Source organism: Trichechus manatus, unplaced genomic scaffold (assembly GCF_000243295.1).
Source record: "Trichechus manatus latirostris isolate Lorelei unplaced genomic scaffold, TriManLat1.0 scaffold00093, whole genome shotgun sequence".
NCBI lineage: Eukaryota > Metazoa > Chordata > Mammalia > Sirenia > Trichechidae > Trichechus > Trichechus manatus.
The window spans coordinates 10,467,810-10,490,112 of NW_004444029.1; the positions used below are offsets into that span (position 1 = coordinate 10,467,810).

The 22,303-nt window shown below is 44.9% G+C and overlaps 1 protein-coding gene across 1 annotated transcript in view; it reads left to right on the forward strand.

Annotated features, from left to right (window-relative positions):
* Window positions 1–22,303, forward strand: part of DGKI (diacylglycerol kinase iota) — a 486,429-nt gene that overhangs the window by 449,059 nt on the left and 15,067 nt on the right. The window contains exons 29-30 of the mRNA XM_023736907.1: window positions 8,747–8,784; window positions 11,579–11,699. Of these exons, the coding sequence (XP_023592675.1) occupies window positions 8,747–8,784; window positions 11,579–11,699 (159 nt within the window). The remainder of the gene's footprint in view (window positions 1–8,746; window positions 8,785–11,578; window positions 11,700–22,303) is intronic.

The following is a 22,303-nucleotide window of genomic DNA, read 5'->3' on the forward strand; positions in this document are numbered from 1 at the left end:
TCCAGAGTGCCAGGAAGATTTAAAGTCCAAGCCGGCTCAACTGCGGGGCCACAAGTGTCGACCCAGATACTTTTATGAAGCATTTCGTATAGAGTCCGTGGGTTAACCCGCTCAGCTGCCAACCAAAATGTTGGAGGTTTGAATTCATCCAGAGGCGCCTAGGAAGAAAAGGCTGGTGATTGACGGCCAAAAAATCAGCCACTGAAAACCCTGTGGTGCACAGTTCTACTCTGACACACATGGGGTCACCATGAGTTGGAGTTGCCTTGACAGCAACTTTTTTTTTTAATATATATATTTTTCTGAACTACAGAATTTCCAAGAGAAGATGTAGTATGGATAAAACAAAGAAATGAAACGAAGGCTTAATTGTGGAGATGTGACTTCGTGAAACAGAAGAGAACACTTTCCCAACAACAGATAAAGAGATGGGGTGTTGTGGAGAGGCGTCTGGGTGCTGCACTCTGTAGCGATTTCAGTCCTGCATAAAAGAAGTGAGACCGACCTCTCGTGGCGGGAGCACGTCCTGGTCCTCTGGCAACAGGTGGGGAGGGGCTTTCGGCCAGGAGGGAGCCCTGGACGGGGCTGTTGGTTTTTTTCTCCAAACAGGAAACCTCTTCCATGCTAATGGTAGCTTCAAAAGAATTGCTGCAGCAGATGGGAAGGTCCCGTATACATCCATGCATTCAGTTAGCAGGGACTAATCAAATTTAGGGATTAACTGTCATTAGAAAGAAAGAAAACCTATTTATGTCTCCCATTGGTGATTACATGCTCTATGAGGGATTTGGCACAGGTGGTGTTTGAATATAAGACCACTGTAGTATTTAACGGGAAGTTCCTGGGTGGTACAAACAACGAACATTCTCAGCTGGTAACCAAAAGGTTGGAGGTTCAAGCCCACCCACAGGTGCCTCAGAAGAAAGGTCAGGTGATCTGCTTCTGAAAAATCAGCCGTTGAAAACCCGATGGAGCACATTTCTACACTGGCACATATGCAGTCACCGTGAGTGGGAATCAGCTCAACAGCAACTGGTTTTTTAGTATCTGATGGAGCCCTGGTGGCACAGTGGTTAAGAGTTGGGCGGCTAACCAAAAGGTCAGCAGTTCGAATCCACCAGCCGCTCCTTGGAAGCCCTATGGGGCAGTTCTGCGATGACCTGGGGCCGCTGTGAGTCGGAATCAAGTTGACGGCAGCGGGTTTTGTAATGGCTTTTAGAAGTCACTGGTGGATTAATCTCAGTGGTGACATGGGTCTTCAGGGCTTCCTGTCACGTACCTCATTCCTGGTTGTCAAAAACTCCTGTGGGCCTAGATTAAAATCCACAGGTCTTTAGAAACGTCTGATTCCCCCTCTCTCTCACCTCGTCTTGGACTTGTTCGGAATGGCTGTGTAAAGTAACATTAATTGCAGTTGTTTTCACGAGCTGTTTCCATTTGTGCCTAATGAGCGTAGATCGCGGCGGTTATCCATACAATTAGCTGCACGCCACATTACCTGTGCTTTGCTTGGCGACAGCACTGAACTCCGTTCTTGTGAGCTGAGCCTTCACAGTTTGCTGGACACTTAGCATGGCTGGCTGCTCACCAAGAAGAAACTGGACAGACTGTTTCAGAAGAGGTAAACGGGAAGAGCTCTGCAGAACCGTGCAGCTCAGAGGAGGCTCTTGGGCAGCTGAGCCTGCAAGCTGTGTGGTGGCCACGCAGGAGGTAATTTTGACTGAAGAAAGGAGTAGAATGGAGATCCCAGTCATGATCCCAGCAAGGGATGGTGAGCGGGACATATGCCAAGGGCGTGCTCATCACTCAAGACCGGGGGCTTACAGCCCTCGGTTGACTTTACTTCATTTTGTGCATGACGCGTTTGTGAAACTTTGAATGGGGGTATTTGGTTTAGTTTTGGCCTTCCCGCTCCAAGGTTTACCACCTGTTCGGCAGTCTGTCCTAACGCGGCGGCTTATGCGTGGCTATGATGCTGAAAGCTATGCCACTGTTACCACAAACACCAGTGGGGTCACCCATGGTGGACAGATTTCAGTGGAGCTTCCACACTAAGAAGAAGCCCTGGTGGCGCAGTGGTTAAGTGCTCAGCTGCTAACCAAAAGGTTGGCGGTTTGAACCCACCAGTGGCTCTGAGGGTAAAAGATGTGGCGGTCAGCTTCTGTAAAGATTACAGCCTGGGAAACCCAGAGCAGTTCTGCTTTGTCCCATAGGGTTGCTATGAATTGGAATCCACTCCATGGCAATTAGTTTGGGTTTTTTTCTTTTTTTTTTTTTCAAACTAAAACGGACTAGGAAGAAAGGCCTGACGATAACACTTATGAAAATTAGCCAGTGAAAACCCTATGGATCATAACAGAAATTGTCTGCTATAGTGCTGGAAGATGAGCCCCCTAGGTTGGAAGCACTCAGAACCCACAGTGGCTGCATGAACGGACTCAAGCACACCGGCCAGCATGAGGCTGGTGCGGGGCTGGGCAGCATTTTATTCTGTTGTCTGTGGGGTCGCCATGAGTCCGAGCTGACTCGACAGGAACGGACAACAACAGCTCAAAGTTACACCAAGGGGAGCAGTGCCGTGTGGCAGAAGGAGTCCCTGGGTCTCTAAGCTGGAGCGCTAGCTAGCTGTGTGACCTTGGAGAGGTCAGCTCCCTTCTCAAGCCCCAGTTTTCTCATCCATAAAGTGCAAGGGTTAGACTAAGGCCAGATACAGCTGTAGAATGTGGACGATGAGTAATCCTGGAGGCAGAGTTTAAGGTTGTGATACTTGCTTTGCAGATGACCATATACGATTCTCAATAAACCAACGGATTTGCTTGCCTAGGTGTTCACAAACAACTCTTGGTTCAGCAGTTTTTTTTTTTAATTTTAATTTTTTTCTTCTTTAATTTAAAAAAAATTTATCTGACTGCTGTCATCAACAGTGACAAATAAACAATGTGACAATAGAATATTAATTTAAAACCACAAAATAACTGACCAGGAAAGATTGAACTTTTAGTAATAGACCTAGGTGCTCAGGATTGTGGTTGTATGTTATATATAATAATGTAGTTATTCCTGTTGGTTTATTGGGAATCACAAACCTCTAACTGGCTTTGCCAAGTTCTGTATACTTTTTATTCCTAAATATTTTCATCTGCAAAGCAAGAATCACAACTGAAACAATCCCTTCAGGATGAGTCATAGTCCATATTCCAGGGCTATAATTGCCCTTAGTCTAACTAACCCTTTCATTTCATGGATGAGAAGCGGTTCTTTTTCTGGATGATTGAGTGACAAACATCAGTATTCTATGGTATTGTACATGGAGGACCATGGTAGTCAGTTCTCTGTCCCTTGAGCATATTTGCAAGGTAAACTAAAGAAACCAAGCCAAACCCGTTGCCCTTGAGTCGACTCCAACTCCTGGCGACCCCACGTGCCAGAGTAGAACTGTGTTTCCTAGGGTTTTCAATGACCGGTTTTTCAGAAACAGATCACCAGGCCTCTCTTCCAAAGTGCTTCTGGATGGACTCGAACCTTCAACCTTCAGTTAGCAGCCAGGCATAGTAACCATTTCCACCACCCAGGGACTCCATTTGCTAGGCAGATCCTCAAAAAGAACCATTCTTATCTCCATTTTTTTCTTAATGAAGGAGCTGAATTTTAGTAAGCTAAATTAACTTACCCGAGGTCACAGCTGGTTAATAGTACTCACAGGATTTAAACCCAGGTGATCTGAACCCTGGAGCAATGGTTAAGCACTCTGCTGCTAACTGAAAGGTCAGTGGTTCAAGCCCCCCAATGGCTCCACAGGAGGAAGACCTGGTGACCTGCTCCCATAAAGATTTCAGCCTACTAGATAATAGACAAGTGTTAACTTTGATGAAGGGAAAGAACACACAGTATAGGGGAAGTCAGCACAACTTGATCAAGGCAAAGTTATAATAGCTTCCTGGACACACCCAAACACCTTGAGTGACTGAATTACTGGGGCTGAAGGCTGGGGACCATGGCCTCGGGGGGACATCTAGATCAGTTGGCATAACACAGTTCATAAAATGTTCTACATCCTACTTTGGTGAATATCATCTGGGGTCTTAAAAGCTTGCGAGTGGCCATCTAAGATACAGCTATTGGTCCCAGCACATTCAGAGCAAAGGAGAATGAAGAAAACGAAAGACACAAGGAAAATGTCAGTCCAGAGGACTAATGGACCACATGAACCACAGCCTCCACCAGACTGATCCCAGAAGAACTAGATGGTGCCCAGCTACCACCACCGACCGCTCTAGCAGGAATTGCAATAGAGGCCCCCGGACAGAGTGGGAGAAAAATGTAGAACAAAATTCAAATTCACAAAAAAAGACCAGACTTAATAGTCTGACAGAGACTGGAGGAATCCTTGAGACTATGGCCCCTGGACACCCTGCTAACTCAGAACTGAAGCCACTCTCGAAGTCCACCTTTCAGCCAAAGATTAGACAGTGCTATAAAACAATCAATAATGCACAGGAGGAATGCGCACCTTTGGGCAACACCTGCCCAAAAGCATAGACAAGAAGGGAAGAAAACTGGACAAATGGACACAGGGAACCTGGAGTGTAAAGGGAAAGCGGAAGAGTTCTAACACATTGAGGGGATTGCAGCCAATGTCACAAAACAATCTGTGTATGAATTTTTGAATGAGAAACTAATTTATGCTGTAAACTTTCACCTAAAGCACAATTAAAAAAAAAAAAGATTACAACCTAGAAAACCTCATGGGGCAGTTCTACTCTATTTCACGGGGTCACTTTGAGTCGGAATGGACTCCACAGTACCTGACAACAGCAACGATGGCCATCTGATTTTGGGTTCAGTGACAATCTATCCTTTCCTCATTATAAAGCCAGATCTTGTCTGGGACTTCCTAGCAGAATAGGAGCTCCGTGAGGGAATGGCCTTTGTTCTACACATCGGCGGCATCACCACCACCCAGAACGGGCCTGGAGCGATGCCTCTGTCCCCGGAGGGTTGATGTTTGGTGTCCCGATCAGGTGTGATAGGAGCCGTCTTTCCCTCCGGGCGGGGTTGTCTGAGCACCTCCAGCCTCTGGGGAATCCAGAACTAAGAGCGTCTGCTGGAAGGAAGATGACGATTCACTCCTTGTGGTCTTGACTTGCCAGCTCGTTTTCTGTCCAGGGATATTTTTACTGGACAGCTATTTATTGGAAGGCCTAGTTTTGAAGGAAAAATAATCCATATCATGTGAATCAATGATTCAACTTCTGACCTCTGAAATGACAGACTTCTCAAGTCTCTACCCCCCTGCATTCCTGTCTGGCTACCTAAGGGTGTGTGATTTCATTTTCCAGAAAAACTCATTTGTCATCTACTCAACAACCTTCATGTCCCATTAACAGTTTGACTTCCCTTCCTTCTTTGAATTTGGGAACATTGTTTCCTCAGTATGAAGGAGTTTTGGAAAAGACAAGAAGGCAAGCTCAGGGCTCAAGAGATAATAAAGAATAATACTGTAATCACAACAACGCATTATTTTGTTTTAGGCTTAATCTTTCAGAAGGTTATTATCTGGAGTTGAATACTAATGGATTCCAGTTCTCTTTATGCCGAATAAATCTTAAACAACATTGTTCCTAGGGCAGAACATTAACAAAGGAGAGGCGTGAGCATTGTGCCTAATAATGTTTGTGTAATAGCTTCCCTTGGATGTATTGCGCAACTTAAAGATAAATATTCATGCTCTCCATATCCAGTACATTGGAAATTATTTGTGGCTATGATTCTGTTAAACGATCCTCCACCTGCTTGTGGGGACTTCAGACTGGGAGTGTGTTGAAACCAGGGAGTATAACAAACAATGCTTGCTGAATGAGTAGGAGGTTGAAGTTGAGAAAGGCTCTGGCTATAATTAGGGCCATCTGGAGATATTGGTTTGCAGGGGACGGGGAACCGGGAGCAGGTTTTAACCCTATGTCTGGGAGGGGAAGAGCAGAGTCAAACTGACATGCCTACGGAAATTGATGGGCTCCCTGGTCTGCTTTGAACTCTGCAAAGGCTTCTCATCTGCAGATAAAACTCACGTCCCTTAGCTTCAAGGCCCTCGCTGGAGTGGCCCCAGGAACTCATCCCCAAGGCTGCTCTCCCTGCAGACGTGATGGTGTGGGGCTCCTTCCAGGTGCCCACAGACACCATGAGCTCTAACTTCCACGTCTTTTATCTGTATCCCTCCCAAATTTTGCAAGGATTTTTCAACCCCTCCTTAAGAGTCAGCTTAAGCTTCACCGCCTCTAAGAAGTTTACCTTGAACTCCAAGGCTGGTCAATAAGTTTTAACTCAGCTTCTCCTGTTTCTTTTCTTCTTCTTTTCTATTTATCTATCTATCTATCATCTATTTATCTATTATCTATCTATCTACTTATCAATCATGTATCTATCTACCTATCATCAGTCTACTCATCCATCCATCCATTTATCCACCCACCTACCCATCCATCCATCCATCCATATATACATACATCTTTAGTGCTTTGGAATAGACTTTGGAAACCCTGGTGGTGTAGTGGTTAAGTGCTATGGCTGCTTAGCAAAAGGTCGGCAGTTCGAATCCACCAGCCATTCCTTGGAAACTCTATGGGGCAGTTCTACTCTCTCCTATAGGGTCTCTATGAGTCAGAATTCACTGGATGGCAATTTTTTTTTTTTTTAAATAGACTTTGCCATGGGGAATTCTTTCATCATCTTGATTTCTTGCTTCTGTATACCATATTTTATTACCCAAGCACCTTAAATTAATGAATTATGTTTTCTTGTCTTTTCTCTCCTCTTTCTTCCTTTATTTCTCTCTCTCTCCCTTCCTCTTTATATCTTTCTTTCTAACTTGTAATTCCTGAGAAATATTTCTGTGCCATCTTGAAAACATAGGCTGTACTGATGTTTTGAACTTCTGTGTGTAAGTTCATGCAATTTTTCTAACCTAATTTCTTTCCTGGAGTTCCTGGGTAGTGCAAATGTTTAACATGTTCAGCTGCTAACTAAAAGGTTGGCGGTTTAAGTCCACCCAGAAGTGCCTTGGGAGGAAGGCCTGGTGATCTACTTCTGAAAACTCTGCCATTGAAAACCCTGTGGAGCACAATTCTCCTCTAACACGTAGGGGGTTGCCATGAGTCAGAGTCAACTGTATAAAATGAAGATCCAGATAGAATGCTTTCTTAGGTTCTTTTGACCCATAACATTTCACTAATTTTATTTCTTCTTTTTTCTTAATCTTTCTCTCCTTCTTGCTCCTTTTCTCTCTTTGCTTTCCTTTAAATCAGTTTAACACTAATTATTGTGCGTCTGCAATGTGCAGGCGTTGTCCCAGGAGCCCCAGGGAGATGCAAAGAGTATATTGCTTACAGCCTGTTTTGGAGATGAAAAGTTCCCCTCTCCTTTCTCTGTTCTCCGTTTTTATCCATCTTTTCTTCCTGCTTCCTCCTCCCTCCTTCCTCCTCCCATGCTCAGTAGCCCTCATCAGCTCTGTAGATTTCCCAGGCGTCTGTTTTGGCCAAAGGGAAAGACTCAGCCATGTGCCAGTGGCTGCGTCTGGCCTGCCTGTGATCCTTCGCATCTGGCCACCAGGACTCGTAAATGCTCCACATAAGACATTTGAGGGCTTTGCTTAGTGACGGGCAGGAGACAGGCAGTGATGTATGATACTGTATTTCTGGATAACTCGTTATGAAGCTACTAAAGCAAGAAGAATAAATGACACTTTGTAAAAATAAATTTAAATTCCTCTTCTTCTAAATTTTGCAAATTTAAGGCCTCAGAATAATTTACTATTTGAGTCATTTCACAGTTTAGGGATCTATTTTTCCGAACCAACTTTTTCCATCGCAGTGCAAATAGTTCCCTTTAGAAACCGTAATTGTCAATAGGCACTCATATATTGTTTTCCCTTTTTATCAGTAATATTTTCTCATTTCTCTCCTCCATCCCACCTTGTACACACATATCAGTAGACACCTCTTTTTCTTTTTTTCCCCTAACACCACATATTCCTACAATTAATTTAGCTTACCTGAGACCTTTCGCGTTCTGCCCGTAAGAGCCACCAGGGAATCAGATGCCAAAGTTGTGGTTCTGTTCTCAAGGACACAGTTAAAGACTATTTGTTTTCTCTCAGCTGGCTCTATTCCCCTTTATCTCCAAGATAGTAGGTACTTATTACTAGTAAAAAATACACGCACAAAAATGCTTGTGATTTCTTGGACCCCAAGAGGGCCAAGTGGAAAGAATCGGAAAGAAGGAAACAGTCATAATTAGTCACCTACTGTACATCAGTAGATGGGTTGGGAACATTTATATGATCATTAATCCTTGCAACAACCCTACAGGATTTAGACTGGGCCTTGTGCCAGTATGGAAACTGAGGCTCAGAGGGGTTAAATAATTTTCCTGATGTCCCACAGCTTATAAGTATCAGAGCTAAGACTTGAACCCAATCATTGACTCCAAATTCCATGTTCTCTTTACTGTACCAGGGCTGGGGAGGGGTGCAAGTAAGTTCTAGAATGATCTATGGCAGGGGTGTCTGGGTAGGGAGGGGTTGGAGAGAGGCCGTTAATCCGTTTCACAGAGCGTCAGCCTTTGGCACCCATCTCCTTCCCGGACCCTGCCTGAAATATAGAGTGTTCCTCTAGAATATGGACCCAGCCCTTTGTAGTATTTAATGAGAGGGTCTTCTACTAATAAGACATCTCTCTTTTGTCTTCCACAGCAATTTTGCAGGCAGTAATAGCTGGTGACCTTATGAAGGTAAGAGATCCTCCTGCCAAAGCTCTTGGTGGTTCCTTAGGGACTTCAGAGCAACGTCATTCCTCAGTGAAGCTTCCACGATCCCATACCTCATGCGTCACCCGCCAGCCTGGCCGAGTAGGAAGAGGAAGGATGCTCTTTGGGGAAGTGAGCCCCAAGGCTGAGCAGAGAGGGAGGGGAGCCTTTACACCACCCCCGCATTTCCTACCGGCAAAGGGCTCCAGAGTGTTAGTGCTCCCTGCGCCCAGAATTCCTGCTCCCCAGAGGCTAGCATTTTAAAGATTTAAATGTTTCCTCTCAGACAAGTCTTGAAACAAATGCATCTTTAAAACTCCCTAAATAACACCTAGAAATGCATGCTCCAAGCCAGAGCCGACGTCTTCCAACATTATCGCAGTTTGTTGTTTTGGAGATCCCAGTTAACCAAACGAGGACACCCCCCGATCCACCTTGTGCTTGCACGACCCGGTGAGTTTAGTTTACAGGGAAGGAGTGAGCGTGCGTTCTGCAGTCCGCGGCCTGCGTTCAGGTGCTGGCTGTGCCCTCCACGAGATGCGAGTCTTTGTGCAGCTATTTGAGTCTCCCTGTGCCTCAGTTTCATCATCTGTAAAATGGGACAGTAATATTACCGCTCTCTGTTTTGTCATGAGAATTGAATGAAATAATACATGGAAAGCTCTTCAGACTTCCTAGTAAGTACTCAGAAGTGGCTCTAAAGTGTTAGCGAAGTTATTCCTGTTACTATAGTGTTAGCTGTGGAAGTGCATGTTAGTGTGGTAGAGATACAAGTATTTGTTGAATCCCGTAATATATTCAGCGACCTGTGTTTGCTCCCGCATCACCCCCAGCTCTGGCGCTGATCGCTGCCTGTGTCCCTGCATAACCCACGCTGGTGCTGATCCCTGGTTCTACAGCAGTGCCAGCTGCTGAAGGGCAGAGGCGTGCCTGGCCCATCAGCTTGTCTCGAATGGGGCCCTTGCAGCTCCAGAGGCTAAAAGCCTTAAAGGAAAGCTGAGAAGCACTGCCCTGGTGCACAGCGTTTTTGACGCGCGCCTGCTGTATAAACCAAGGAACACCTGTGCTACCTTTCTGACAGGTTCCTAGTGGAAAACAAAAGGTGAGGCAGTTGCAAACACCTGCATAAGCTGCCATTCCAGGGAGCATAACCCTGCAAATGGGGCCTGTGCCACTGGCCAGACCATAGTGTTCCTGGGTGTTGTTACCGGGAAGAGAAAACGTTCTCCATGCCGTACAGCTCAGTAGCTCAAAGCCGCTTCTCACCAACGGATGAAGCCTGTCCTGCTCACTACCTACCACACGAAAGCCCTTGCATTAGTTTCTGTGGGGAGTAAAGACACAACAGGGCCTGTTCGCTGCTCTTGGACGCTCGTTGAGCCTGGATCCTTTGTGCCCACAAGGAAAGGGAGTGCTAGCCTGGGACGCTGCAGTTGAACAGAGCAGGGTTCTCTTTGAGATTTCTGTGGAAAACTCTTCGCTGCCCCTCCCTGACCTGCTGGCCCACAGGTTAGGGAGGAAGAGCCTCCAGATCTCTGCCCTTCCATCCAGGGCCTCCTTTCTAGCCATTTCCCAGGAAGTCTCCCCGGCTCCTTTTCCATCCCCGGATTCATGCTTCCTGGGTGCCCGTGGTGACCCTCTCCATCCTTCACACATCTGCCTCCTGAGTCACATTCGTCTCTGAGTCCTTGGCATCTGGCCCACAGCAGCTCCGTCAGTGTATCTGAGTAAAGGCATGAACTGTGAGTCTACCCTCTTTGACCTGATGAGGTATCTGATTATCCAAAATGTTGTGCCATCCAACTTCTTGGGAGTAAACCTGTCCCTGTTTGCTTACTATATGCTAGGTTATTTCATTCTTATTTGTCCTAAAACTACCTTTTAGAAGCTTCAGAAAGCCTCTCTTGTTTTGCTACACTGGAGTTTGTAGAACGGGGACCCATTTACACTTGTAAAACGTTCAACGTTTCATGAATTTAGACTGTCTCCTCAGTGGGCCACCTTATCCTCAGGCTGCCAAACAATTTGGTTTTTTGTTTGTTTCCAGTCTGTTCTCAGATAGAAGCGACTCCGTTTTCTAGATTGTTTTGGTTCTCAACCTGCAATCATCTCTAGCTTTGCTAGGTCTGTGTCGAGTGGTTGACAGAAGACACACAGGCTGGATCACAGATCCGGACGAACAAGGAAGCAATAGCTGTGTGTGTACCCATGTATTCACGCGTGTGTGTGTACCCATATATGTGCGCGTGTGCGCGTGTGTACAGGTGAGCAGTCCTGGTTTACGCAGGGCAATTGGAAGCAGCTTTTATATTCTCTAGATAGGGTCATTAGCCACTGAGAAAAACGAAGACTTCAGAAAGGAGCTTAGCTACCAGATACCACACTTCTCCTGCTCGTAGCCCTAATTATTCTTTCACTCAAGAGAACGCTGAGTACGCTTTTGTTCTCTTCTCCAACCCTCCCTCTCCTGGGACAGAGATCAGTGCCCTGAAAAGAAAAAGGAAAAGAAAAAAAAGAAAAGCATTAAGTAATGCAGCGTGCTTTGGTTTCCTCTGGCTGTTCAATGCCCACACATCCTCCCCGGAGTTAGGTGAGACGCCGGCCGTCAACTTGAGCGATAACGCAATCCAGGGGTGTTACTTCATCTCTTTGACTTTGCCGTGTCCTCTGTGGCTGGAAACATTAGTGGTTTGCTACATGGCTCCCATTTTATTACCAGTTAGCAGTTACCCTTGTTCCGGACTCCACCTGAGCATCTTCTCATGTGTCTCTTTTTCAGCTAATAGAAAGCTATAAAAATGGAGGCAGCCTGCTAATCCAGGGACCTGAGCACTGTTCACTCCTTCACTACGCAGCTAAAACCGGCAACGGGGAGATTGTGAAATATATCCTCGACCACGGTGAGTAAGCACAGACCAAGGACCATGTATCCATGACATTGAATTTTGAAAGTTAACTTTTATCCAGCCTCTCTTCAGAATGGCAGAAATACTCTCCAGTGGTTAGCTCCCTCCCTCCCTGCTTCTAGGAGCAGATCACAGACACATATGGGGCTCCTTTAACTGAGGAATTAATAGAAATCATTTTCGTATTGAGAGCTCTGCGGGATTTGGGGAGTTAATTATTTTTTAAAAAATAAAGACAAAAAAGAAGATGCATCCTGGTCTAATGTGCTTTATTTTCCTAGAGCTTCTTGTTTGGGGAAGTTAACTCGTTAGTGCCAAGTACCTATTCCAGTTTCCTAGCTCATCATTCTGAGGATTAATGAGTGTTTTTTTCTAGTTTTTGTTTTCTTTTTTGCTGTTTGAATCTCATTCATCTTTTCAACAGAAGTCACACTTTACATTCCTTGAAAACGCCCGGTGTTACTGTGTCTTCTGTGGCGCGGCATCCTCACCAGCATTCTCCCCTCTGAGGCCACTTATTAACCAGCTTGCTTCATTTGCTGGAAGTGGCAGGCACTGTAGCGTCTTCCTCTAATTGCCCTCTAGAAGCATAAACACGTGTGATGAATACCAAATCTTGACTATTAATTTCGGCCTCCCACGCTTATAGTGTTTCTCTTTGAGTGGCTGGGCTGCTAACTGAAAGGCTGGTGGTTCAAGTCCACCCAGAGGCACCTTGGAAGAAAGCCATGGCCGTCTATTACCAAAAGATCACAGTCATCGAAAACCCTATGGAGCACAGTTCTACTCTGACACACATGGGGTCACAATGAATCAGGCTCAACTCTTACGGAAACTGGTTAGGAATAAAGAACAAGAGTAAAAGAAAATACATAATCTGCCTGGTCTGGCAGTTTTTAAGGGAGAAGACACGGGAAAGTCTTTAACTCTGCTGGACGTAGATACATGGAGATCCCGGGGGACTTTCTTTGAGCCCTAACAGTGAACATGTGACCCACCCTCTCTGCACCAAAGTTTGGGCTGTCAACAGTAAACACACTAGTAGAAATTCACATTCCTTTTTGTTCATCTTTTTATCCAATTCAGCAAACGTGTCTTATTCCATTCATTTGTTCATTCATTTATTCTTCCATTTGCTCAACAAATATTTGTAGAGTGCCTAGTAGGAACTGTTTGCTATAAAATGACACACACATGTAAATAAAACACAGCCATTGTTTTTCAGGGCATTGCAGGCTAAAGAAAAAACATGGCCGTGTGCACAATTAAATTTAAAACTATTGTATATAGACGTTTTAAGTCACATAGTAAACCCACAAATAAGTAACAGCTTCCATTTATCAAGCACATATTATATGGCAGATGCTGATAGTGAACACATTCTGCCATTGAGTGTTGACAAGAACCTTGTCAGGTAGGTAATTGACTGTCAGTCACAGTAGACTGACCTCCTTCATCTTCAGAACCTTCCCACTGTGAAGAGTTTGCTTGACCCTTTGGCCTGAATTACGGTAGGAGGAGTGGTTTAGGAGCAGAAAGGCTGTTACTGTAGGATGGTGGTCATCAGAGGATTTCTTTCCCCTTTGGAGGCTGGGTTCTCTGGGTAGTACAGACGGTTAAGTACTCGACTACTAGCTGAAAGGTTGGCAGGTCAAACCTACCCAAAGGTACCTCAGAAGAAATGTCGGGTGATCTGCTTTTGAAAGGTCACAGCTCTACTCTGTACACATGGTGTCACTGTAAGTCAGAACTGACTCGACGGTAACAGGTTTGGTTTTTGGTTTGTGGGCTGGGTTATGTAATCCCAAACCTATCTGCACGAGAAAGCCCATTTTTGGTACTGTATCTGGGGTGTGCTTATTCCTTCTCCTCTTCCCTGACCCTGCACTTAGAAGTCTTGCAGTGGGCAAGACTTGCAAAAGCAATGGTGGCGTGATTTCTGCCTGCTTCCTCCGCAAAATGCATCCTTGGTGTTTTCTCTTCCCTATCATGACTTCTCCAAAAGTTGGTAAGAGGCTGGACCAAATATCAGCACCCAGCCCCTTAGCCTTGAGTAGAATCCCAAGGTTTCCACAATTATTTTTCCTGTGGGAAGGAAAGATCTCAGGAAATCTCCCTCACAGAGCTCAGGTGAGCTTTAGGTGTACACTGCCACTTTATTTTTCTCTAGCTCAGTTTTCAATCTCTCCCAATTGCTGTCTTCTTGATCATTCCCAACCCTTCCTTCTAGGTAACCCTTTACCCAATGAGGCTGATACTGGCTCACATACCAGATGCTCTCTCCCTTCCTGTCTGTATCAGTTCTCTATTGAGGCCTCACTTGGTCTCACTCCAAGTCTGCATTCCTCTGCTATTGGGACCACAGCTGGATCTGAGATGGCCTCTCTCATGTGTTTGGGTCTCTCAGCTGGGGTGGCAGGCATGGCAGGGCACCTGGGGCTGTCTCTACACCTGGTCTTTCACCCTAGGCTTCTTCAGAGCATGGTGGTCCAGAAGTCCAGGAGGGGAGATTGGAAGCTGCCAGGCATCCTGTGGCCAAGGCTGAGAAGTGACACAGCATCTCTGATGCATTCCATTGGCTACAACAGGTCCCAGGGTCAGCCCAGACTCAACAGATGGGGCGATAGACTCCACCCTTGGACGGAAGGATCTGCAAATCCTAGTTAATCTACCACCATCCCTGAGCCTACCCTCTCAAACTCTGGGCCTACTGATTCCCTTGGAGTACACTGGAGTTCTGTTTTTATATTTGTCTTTGGTTCTAAGTATAAGTGAGCATTGCCAGATTTAGTAAATAAAACACAAGATATCCCATTCAATCTGAATTTCAGATGAACAAGGAATATGTATCTTTAGGTTAAGTCTGTCGCATGCAATGTTTGCTGCTTATCTGAAATTCAGATTTAACTGGGCGTCCTGTATTTTAACTTGCAAACTTAGCTTAGGCCTTTCTCTCCGTTTTCCACAGCTGAGTCTCTCCAGGGGGATGAATGAGAAGGCATGGGATGATACTCCTTCAACACCTTGAATTTTCACTTCCCCTCACTACTTCTCTTTCCCGTTGCCTCAGATAATAGGCCCTCTAAAAGCCCCTGCAACCCAACATTACAAGGCTTGGCGTTTCTGCCTCCAAACCTAGATCAGCGCACACATACTCCAGCTAGCATAAAATCCATCGGACACATCAGTCTCCTCGTGCTTGAATCCAAGCCCGCCATCCTGGCACTAAGCTTGCATCGACCCACAATGTCTTGTGGAAAGACTGGGTCGCACAATACACCTCTCTGCCCAAACAGAAGGACACAAAGGGATTTGTTAAAATTTGCGGGGGGGTGGGGGGTGGCGAGGGTGAGGAAGGTGCTTATTTTTCCAGTGCTTTGGTTAGATTTTACGAATTAGTTAGTTTACTATCTATGCTCATGAGAAAATAAAAACTTGAGATTCCCAGTAATAGTCTTAACTTCACTCCCAGGCCAGCAGTTCCCCTGGTCACAGGAGGCAGCTTGTGCCCTCCTTATGTGACCAGGATGTCTAGTTCGTCAGTAGATACCTGGGAGAGAGATTGTGGAGGTAGTAAAACCCAGCCCATCCCCGCTGTTTGAAAAGAGAATCTTATGATCACTGCATTTTTGATGGGTGGCAATTTTTAACACTCAAGTATTATAATCAAACAATAGGAACTAAAATGCTATTGATTTTGATTAAAATTAGTATTTATCAAACCAAAAAAAAAAGCCCAACCCCACTGCCATCGACTCGATTCCGACTCATAGTGACCCTAAAGGACAGAGTAGAACTACTCCACAGGGTTTCCAAGGAGCAGCTAAAGGATTTGCACTGTCAACCTTTTGGTTAGCAGTCATAGCTCTTAAACACTATGCCACCAGAGCTCCTGTCAACCTGATGGGCATCGTCAGTGTCATGCTTAACATCACTCTCGTCATTTCTATTTATTCAGGAAGATGGATGTAAAATCCTTTGACCTAGTCAGCCTAAGAAGACCACATGAACTCAACACTTCTTCTTCTTCTTCTCCTTTTTAGTTTCTTATTTGATCATACAGTTTACATTAACCTGTGCATTTTGGAATTGAAAACTACCTCTGCAGAACAATTAATGTCTCTTAAATTATAGAAACCTTTTTAAATGGTGAAGTTCTTGAAGTCAGGCACAAGTACACCAAAAGCATCATCGTTTCTCCGCTCTGTAACCACTTTGTTAATGTGGTCTTCACTGATTGAAGTAGTTACTCTCTCCTAGCTTCGTAAGGATGATGTTGTTGTTGTTAGGTGCCGTTGAGTCGGTTCCAATTCATAGCAACCCTATGGGACAGAGTAGAACTGCCCCATAGGGTTTCCAAGGAGCGGCTGGTGGATTTGAACTGCTGACCTTTTTACTTAGCAGCAGAGCTCTTAACCACTGCACCACCAGGGCTTCTAATAATGATGATAACCCTGGAATTCTCCAGACCTGACCAGGAAAAGACCTTTTCCAGGAGGACTCAGTGAGGCTGGAATTTGGGGCCAGATACCAGACTTCCTGTTGTTGGGTGCCATCAAGTCAATTTTCGATTCATAGCGACCCCATGTGACAGAGCAGAACTGCCCCATAGGGTTCTAGGCTGTAATCTTTATGGCAGCAGATCTCCATGGAGCCACTGGGTGGGTTCAAACCACCAACCTTTCAGTTAGCAGCTAAGCGCTTAACCTTTGCATCATGAGGTCTCCTTGATACCAGACTATGCCATTGTATTTATAAATTAGCATCGATTTGCAGTGGGTCTGATCAGTTGATTCCATATGAATGAAAAGCATAAATAAATGAAATTTGTACACAGTGCCAAAGATCAGTATACACCTCCAAACCCTGGAAGGCTGCGGATCTCTTGAAGTTGTTTTTGTTTTGATTTTTAATTTGGCTCCCATCTTTCCTGTGGCTTCCTAGGATATAAGCACTGTTCAAAGACCTGACTCTGAGAAGCCACTGGGTCCTTTTCAAGGTGCATAGCTGGTGTTGGATGTGGCCTCCGAGGGAAGACTTTGCGTCCTGCATTCTCACTCCCCAGCGCTCTCTTTCCCTCTGCCACTGGATGTTTACGGGAGCAGTGTGTCCACATCGGAGGGCAGCCCCTGAAAAAGAGTTGTGGGAGATGAGTTATTCTCGCCGACACAGTGTCCCAATGGCACGGGACGTGTAGCATGTTCTGAGCATGCTGCAGGAGGCTGGCATTTTCTTCGTGCTGCGTCATCTTTGGGACGCACGCACACACACAAACACGCACACACACCATGCGGCTTTCCTTTATGAAAGCCTGGAATCCAGGCATTTGAAGGGGGTGAAAAGAGAACAAGGGGGAAGAGAGCTAACGATCCCACAGGGCCTGGGCGGGGGATGAAGGATGTCGGGGAGCCCAGGGAGAGCCCCCCAGCGGTGCCTGCTTTTCAGCTCCTTTCAACCATGTTCTCGCCCGCGCCCTCCTCCCTGTTTCACCCGCCAAGAGACTTTTGTGTTGTCTTCTTTTCCCACCCTGCACATTCCGCTCCTTTGTTCCTGCCCCCCACCCCGCCCCCCTCGCCACCTACTGCTTCCCCTGATGGGACTCTCACTCATGCATTTCCTTTCGGGTTTCAATGAGGTTATTCTGTCTTGCCTCCTTTTCTGCCTTAGGTCTCTTTCTTTTCCTGCCTCTTGTCCCCAGAGAAACGACCACCTTCCTGCTGGGACAGAATGACAGTGCTGTTCCCCTTCTCAGTGCCAGCTCTCCCACATCTGTGCAGCCTTTGTCCCAGGGCAGAGGGGGATTTGGAATGGTCTGCTGGCAGCGTCAGGGAGACTAATGGGAAGGGAAATGAGTCCTGAGAGAGAGGGGCCCAGGAGGGAAGGGAACAGCAAAGGGGATTTGGAAGCATGGCTGTGGGAAGCGAAGGAAAGGGTGATGCTACATGAGGCACGCCGGCTGGGCTGCGTATCACACAAGTACAGTGCAGATGATAGAGCTGCATTAGCAAGGACTGGGGACTCCCACACTCCACTGGGGACCCCATGGGAGAGTTCATGGAAGGGGCACCAGGCAGCAAACTTGCCATGTAGATAACTTGACTACTTACCACACTGCTCCTTGCTCGTGCTGGAAGATTTGTGGGGCTCTGCTTCCTTTCCTGTCTCCTGGACTTCACTTGAATACTAACGTATATCTCCCCTAAATACAGTTGTCTTTCCTTTCATTGTTAGACCACTACCCATGATAGCCCAGTTTTCTAACTCCATGTTTCAATTATAGATCTTTCTCTGAGAAAAAGTGTGATGCTGGCTGGGGTTCAATTTGGTTTCAAATGTACGTCGTTCATTCATACATTGTAACTTTGCCCCAGGCACGTTTGAGAAGAAACTGTGTTAGTAATAATCACTGCTCATCTTTGTTGTTCTAAATGTTTTATACGTACGAACACATTCATTCTTACAGCAACACCACAAGTAACTTCTATTATTCTCTCCATTTCACAGATGGTGAAAACTGAAGCATAGTGAGGTTGAGTCACTTGTGGGATTGGATCAGATACCCACGGGAGATAAATTATCCCCCCTTCATAGTCCTGTTGTTGTGGGGTGCCATCAACTTGATTCCGACTCATAGCGACCCCATGTGACAGAGTAGAACTGCCCTGTAGGGTTTTCTAGGCTGTAATCGTTATGGGAGGACGTCACCAGGTCTTCCTCCCTCGGAGTGGCTGGTGGTTTGAACCTCCAACCTTTCAATTTAGCAGCCAAGTGCTTAACCATTCAGCTACCATGACTCCTTCTTCCTTTATTAGTGAGACTAAAATTAACCTTCCCCAAATCACAAATTTTTTTACACTTTTTTTTTTCAAGAGTAATGTTGTGGCCTTTGCTGATTATTTTGTGCCTCTCTGTCCATCTCCCCTCCCAATCTGACACCAGTACTACTAAGCAGTACAGGGTCACTCCACTCAACGCCACTCTTCCCGTGCGCTCAGACTCGGGGATCCCCAGAGCCACCTACCAGGTCAGGTAAGGCTCTTTGCAGGTGCATAGACTACTCTCCAGTGGGTCGGTGCAGGAACAGATCAGGAGGGAAGCTGCAGCCTTGCCTCAGGCTGCACTCAGCACCCACTCCTCCTCTTCTTTCCTCCTCTGCAGCCCCCTTCTTGCTAGCACTGTGCAAGCACAGTTATTTCAAAGCAGGCTAAAGAAAAATGATTAGAAAATGTATGCAAATGGTTAAGTGCTCGGCAGCTAACCAAAAGGTTAGTGGTTCAAATCCACCCACAGGCTCTGTGGGAGAAAGGCCTGCAGATCGGCTCCCATAAAAATTAAAAACCAAACCAAACCCACTGCCATCGATTTGATTCTGACTCCCATTGACACTGTAGGACAGAGTAGAACTGGCCATAGTGTTTCCAAGGCTGTAAATCTTTACGGAAGCAGATTGCCACATCTTTCTCTTGAAGAGCAGCTGGTGGGTTCAAACCGCCGGCCACTCTGTTAGCAGCTGAGCACTTAACCAGAGCTCCTGATATCCTAGAAAACCCTGTGGAGCACTTCTACTCTGTCACATGGGGTTGCCATGAGTTGAAATCGACTAGACAACTAACAATTATTAAAAGTAGCCCGCCAGTGGAAGTTAATGTCACATGCTACTGGAGGGAGTGAAGATTGGTACAATGTTGTTAAGGGAGATTTGTTAATACTTATAAAAGCCTTGAAGACATGCAACCTTTTGACCCAGCACATCTACTTCTAGTCAAGTTACCATGGATGTGTTCAGCAATTTAACTGCAAGAGTATGCCTTTGAACTTTGAACATGAGAGAAAAAAATTTGGAAACAATCTAAACCTCCAATAATATGAAATGTTATTCAACAATTTAAGATAATAGAAGTATATTTACTGTTGTGGAAAAATGTTTATGATAGGAAGCTAACTGGATTAAAAAAAACACAGGCCATAACTACTTACAATATGATCTCATTAAAAATGTACTTACATGATATATGGTCAAAGAAAAAAGGAAAAAAAAACCACATCAGGTTTAATAGCGGCTATCTTTGTGCGATATGGAGAAAAAAATGAAGTTGTCAGTGATTTCATTTTACCTGGATCAACAATCAGTCTCATGGAAGCAGCTGTCAAGAAATCAAAAGATGTATTACATTGGGCAAAATTGCTGCAAAAGACCTCTTTAAGGTTCTAAAGAGCAAAGGTATCGCTTCAATGATGAAAGTACACCTGACTCAAGCCATGGTCTTTTCAATTACCTAATATGTGTGTGGAAGCTGGACAATGAGAAAGGAAGACAGAAGAAGAATTGAGGCATTCTAACTGCGGTGTTGTTGAAGAATATTGAATATACCATGGACTACCAGAAGAACAAGCAGATCTGTCTTAGAAGAAATGCAACCAGAATGGTCTTTAGAAGTGAAGCGGGCAAGACTTCAGTTTGCTTACTCTGAACACTTCATCAGGAAACGTTAATCACTAGAACAGAGCATCATGCTTGGTAAAGAAGTTCAGTGAAAACGAGGGAAACCCTCAATGAGATGGATTGACACAGTAGCCACAACAATGGACTCACACATACCAATGATCATGAAGATGGCGCAGGACTGAGTAACATTTGGTTCTGTTATACGTGAGGTCACCATGAGTCCAAGCTGACTTGATGGCAACCAATAACATCCTCTCTGGGTACTGTAAACCAGGTGATTTTCATTTTTTTCTTTATGCTTATTTCTATATTCTATAAGTCAGTATTGAAGGAGTCTATGTGCAAAATACTGAACTTCACAGGAAGCATCAAAAGAAGATGGAAGAAATATATAGAGTCACTGTATCTAAAAGAATTGGTCAGTGGTCAGCCATTTCAGAAGGTACTGTATGATCAAGAACTAATGGTATTAAAGGAAGAAATCCAAGCTGCCCTGAAGGTCATTGGTGAATAACAAGGCTCCATGAATTGACTGAATACCAACTGAGATGTTGTAACAGACGGATGCAATGCTGGAAGCGTTTGCTTATCTATGCCAGGAAATTTGGAAGACAGCTGCCTGGCCAACTAACTGGAAGAGATCTGTATTTGTACCCATTCCAATGAAAGGTCATCCAACAGAATGTGGAAATTATCAAAAAATATCATTAATATCATTAATGAAGATAATTAAAAAATGAATGCAGCAGTACATTGACAGGGAACTTCCAGAAATTCACGCCTGATACAGAGAGGATGTGGAACAAGGGGTATCATTGATGATATCAGCTGGATCTTACCTGAAAGCAGAGAATACCAGAAAGATGTTTACGTGTGTTTTGACTATGCAAAGGCATTCCACTGTGTGGATCATAACAAATTATGGATAACATTGTGAGGAATGGGAATTCCAGAACACTTAATTGTGCCCATGCGAAACCTGTACGGCAGTCATTCGAACAGAACGAAGGGATACTGCATGGTTTAAAATCAAGTAAGGTGTGCATCAGGGTTTTATCCTTTCACCATACCTATTCAATCTGTATGCTGAGCAAAACAATCTGAGAAACTGGACTATATGAAAAAGAACAAGACATCAGGATTGGAGGGAGACTCATTAACAACCTGCAATATGCAGATGACACAACCTTGCTTGCTGAAAGGAAAGCGGACTTGAAGCACTTATTGATGAAGATTAAAGACTACAGCCTTCAGTATGGATTACACCTCAACATAAAGAAAACAAAAATCCTCAAAACTGGACCATTAAGCAACCTCATGATAAACAGAGAAAATATTGAAATTTTCAACTGTTTCCTTTTTCTTAGATCCACAATCAATGCCCATGGAAGCAGCAGTTAAGAAATCAGATGATGTATTATTGCATTGGGCAAATCTGCTGCGAAAGACCTCTTTAAAGTGTCAAAAAGCAAAGATGTCACTTTGAGCACTAAGGTACACCTGACCCAAGCCATGGTATTTTCAACCACTTCATATGCATGAGGAAGCTGGACGATGAATAAGGAAGACTGAAGAAGAATTGACACCTTTGAATTACAGTGTTGGCAAAGAATATTGAATGCACCATGGATTGCCAGAAGAATGAACAACTCTGTCTTGGAAGAAATTAATCCCGAGTGCTCCTTGGAAGCAAGGATGGCAAGACTTCATCTCACGTACTTTGGACATGTTATCAGGAGGAACCAGTCCCTGGAGAAGGACACCATGCTTGGTAAAGTAGAGCGTCAGCGAAAAACAGGAAGAACCTCTACGAGATGGATTGACACAGTGCCTGCAACAGTGGACTCAAACATAGCAACAATTGGGAGGATGATGCAGGACTGGATAGTGTTTTTTTCTGTTGTACATAGGGTCACCATGAGTCAGAACCCACTCAACGGTACCTAACAACAACAACATTTCTATTTTTTCCTTAAATTGCCTAAGATGAGCATAAATTACTTTTGCAATAAAAATAGTTTGTTTTTATTTGAAAACTGGAGAGGCTGTCCAGGTGTTTGTCAAATGGAAGAAACTAGGCTGAGAAGGGAGAACCAAGCACAAAGCCTTCAGGATGGGACCCTAGGAGATGGGCAAGGAGGGTGAGAAGCAA